This window comes from Sinocyclocheilus rhinocerous, unplaced genomic scaffold, assembly GCF_001515625.1.
Source record: "Sinocyclocheilus rhinocerous isolate Xijiao unplaced genomic scaffold, SAMN03320098_v1.1 scaffold3439, whole genome shotgun sequence".
NCBI lineage: Eukaryota > Metazoa > Chordata > Actinopteri > Cypriniformes > Cyprinidae > Sinocyclocheilus > Sinocyclocheilus rhinocerous.
In genome coordinates, this window is record NW_015638969.1 from 1 (window position 1) to 2,982 (window position 2,982).

Sequence of the window (2,982 nt, forward strand, 5' to 3'; positions counted from 1 at the left end):
CTGCCAAACACAGAATTTTTCGTGTTTTCACTGTTAAACGCTAGGTGGCGCTATTACGCATCTCCTGAATGAGTCTAGAAAATGCCGATCAAAAACACAGACCAGGAAGACGCAGAAACCAGACCTCTCATATGTAAGCATATGCATATGAAAAATAATGCGATCATCAACACTAACCGCGTATAAATGAAACCTGTCTAACGCTAGCGAGTGAAATGTGGATCCAGAAAGTGTTAAAGGTCTGTGAAGCTTTGGGAGCGCTGATGGAAGCCATCTACTGCAGCTTTGCTTTGATAATATTACTGAATATGATCCAGATGTAGTATTTGATACAAATTAGATTTTTTGCTCAAAATGTTGCTTTTTTATGAAACCTACCAACATTCAAGTGTTGATAAAAAAACAATGCTTGAAGCTAGAATAAAACAGATTTTTTTTGTTTGAAAGTAGAGGGTCTGGTTTTTATTTTAATTGCATGTTCAGATATACTTACAACAAAATATTCTGGAGGCCATGATGAAATTTTAGTGAACATCAGCAAAAACGCTGGCGGTGGCTGGCAACTTTTTTCAAAAACGCTAGCGGGGAAAGGGTTAAGGCACACGTGATCCAAGTTAGCCGTTACGCTTTCTCCAATAGTAAGTAGTACAGACCCTCTCATCTCCCAATAGTAAGACCATCTCTGATTATCCCTCTGTGTGCCGTAGGCTGCCGACCCCTGGTCTAAACTCTCTCCTGCTCTGGAGGTGCGTCTCACCTGGATCCGCTCACCTGCGCTCCCACGCCGCACTCCAGCTTGACGGTGACGCGTCCGGTGGGCGGAGCCAGCCAGTCCTGCTGATGCACTCTGGGACTGAGTTTGCTCGGGCCGTATTCGCCGGCGGCGGAGGCCGTCATGTCCGTCTTAGAATGAGGCGCTCCGTACGAACACTCGAATAAAGACTGATCCTCACTCACCACCAACAGCGCCTCCTGTAGGACACACACAGAGAGAGTTTGCGTTTCTGAGCCGAGAGTTCGTACAATTACTGTAAAAAAGAACAAAAATGTAAGACGGGGCTTGGTTATATCCATTAGTTGTTGATTGGATGTTGAGATGTGGGCGTGGCTGTCAAAAATGGAGGCGTGTCTAACTGTGAGCTTGTAGTGGATTACAGGCAGTGTTGGGTAAATTACTCTAAAAAAGTAATTAATTACTAATTACTTTCTAAATCCTATATCAAGTTAATGATACAAGGATGGACATAAAACAGTTCTTTTCATTCTTTCAAGTAACTACATAAATTATTCTGGTCACAATTTAGATTAGGGTCCAATTAACTAACTATTAACTATGACTTTTGCCTCAAAATACTCCTAATTACTGATTATTAATACTTAGTAAAGTCGTTTAAGAATTGGGTAGGATTAAGGATTTAGAATAAGGTCTTGCAGAATAAGACATTAATATGTGCTTTTTAAGTAATAATAAACAGCCAATATCCCAGTAATATTCATGCTAATAACCAACTAGTTAATAGTGAGAGTTGGACACTAAAGTGTTACCAATATTCTCATTAACTCACCAAAGTATTTAAAGTGAGAAGGGTACATAAAAAGCATGCATTTTAAAATGTTGATGTTAAATCCACTATTGTATTGTGTATAAATGTTCTACAGTCTATACACAGCATTAAGTTCAATGTCATAAGAAGTAACTGTAATTAAATGACAGAAAAAATAAGAGTAATCCCTTATTTTACTTTTTCAAGGGAAAAGTAATTAAATTACAGTAACTAATTACTTAGTAGCTAGTTACATCCAACACTGATTATAGGAAAGGGGCGGGGTTTACACAAACCACTATAAATGATTGGACAAGAACTCATGTCAGACAACATCTCCAGGACGCTACGCTCCATATGACTAGTAAGCCAAATCTCAAATAACTGCCCTGATGACTTGTGTTCTACCCGCTTAAATGATAGAAGTACTTGTGCTGTCCAATCTATAAAGACTGTGTCTGTTCCCCGAATAGTGAGGTCAAAATATAAATTTAATGCAGGATCTTACAAAATATTATTACTTGCCTATAAGGCCCTTAATGGGTTAGCTCCTGCGTACCTAACTAGTCTTCTACCACGCTACAATCCATCACGCTCCCTAAAGTTTGATACCTACTGTCCTCCATCAGCACCTAACTAACCATCACTAACCCAAACTAAACTCAAACTAACAATCACGAGACACTGAGACAACTCAGCAGCTCCTCAAATTTTTGACGTTCCACTATATTTGTGAACACATTGAACATCTGACCCTCACAAAGATAGAAAAACACACTTTAAACTAACTGTATGTGTCTTTAAATGTGACATATCTGCCACATTATTAACCCTGTAAAGCCTGACATGATATAATCATCAGAAATGTCTTTATGAGATGGAACCTTTTGCTGAAAACTGAGCAAAAATATGAATTAGCTGCAGATGCTGATATTTCAATGTTGAAATTCTGATGCTTGCGATGTAAATCAATGAGATCTTTATAACAGTAGATACTGACATAAAATGATCTAAAAATCAGTCGTGGCTCTGTATCTCCAGTAATCTGTCTCAGTAAGATGAGATTGAAATGCTCCAAACATATAATGCAGTGATTGAGAGCTGAAGAAATAAAGGCTCCTCAGAAGATGTGAGATGTTCTGGAGGCTTGTGAAGATCATTCCTCCGCTGAGGAACAGTGAAAGTAAAGCTTCTGGAAACAAACGCTCCTCAAAAGATCCTGAGGATCAGATTTGAGACTCTAAAACATGATTGATGGAGAATCAAGTAAAGCTGAGCTGCTTCAGTCCAGTAAGTGTTCATCTGGAGATATTACTGCAGTTATTCTGACCTTTACTTGATCAAAATCAGTCAAGATTTGACACGAGAAGCTCCAGCTGAAGCTGGACACTTGTACAATTACACTAAAAGAGCTTTTACTGCAACTCTAAACTATCAA

General features: G+C 38.8%; 1 protein-coding gene across 1 annotated transcript in view; it reads right to left on the reverse strand.

The window, feature by feature from the left end:
• Positions 1-623: 623 nt before the first annotated feature.
• The window catches only part of LOC107750408 (transcriptional regulator Erg-like), an 8,001-nt gene continuing 5,642 nt past the window's right edge, over positions 624-2,982 (reverse strand). Inside the window, exon 2 of the mRNA XM_016565769.1 lies at positions 624-972. Coding sequence (XP_016421255.1) covers positions 754-972 — 219 coding nt within the window. The 3' untranslated portion in view covers positions 624-753. The remainder of the gene's footprint in view (positions 973-2,982) is intronic.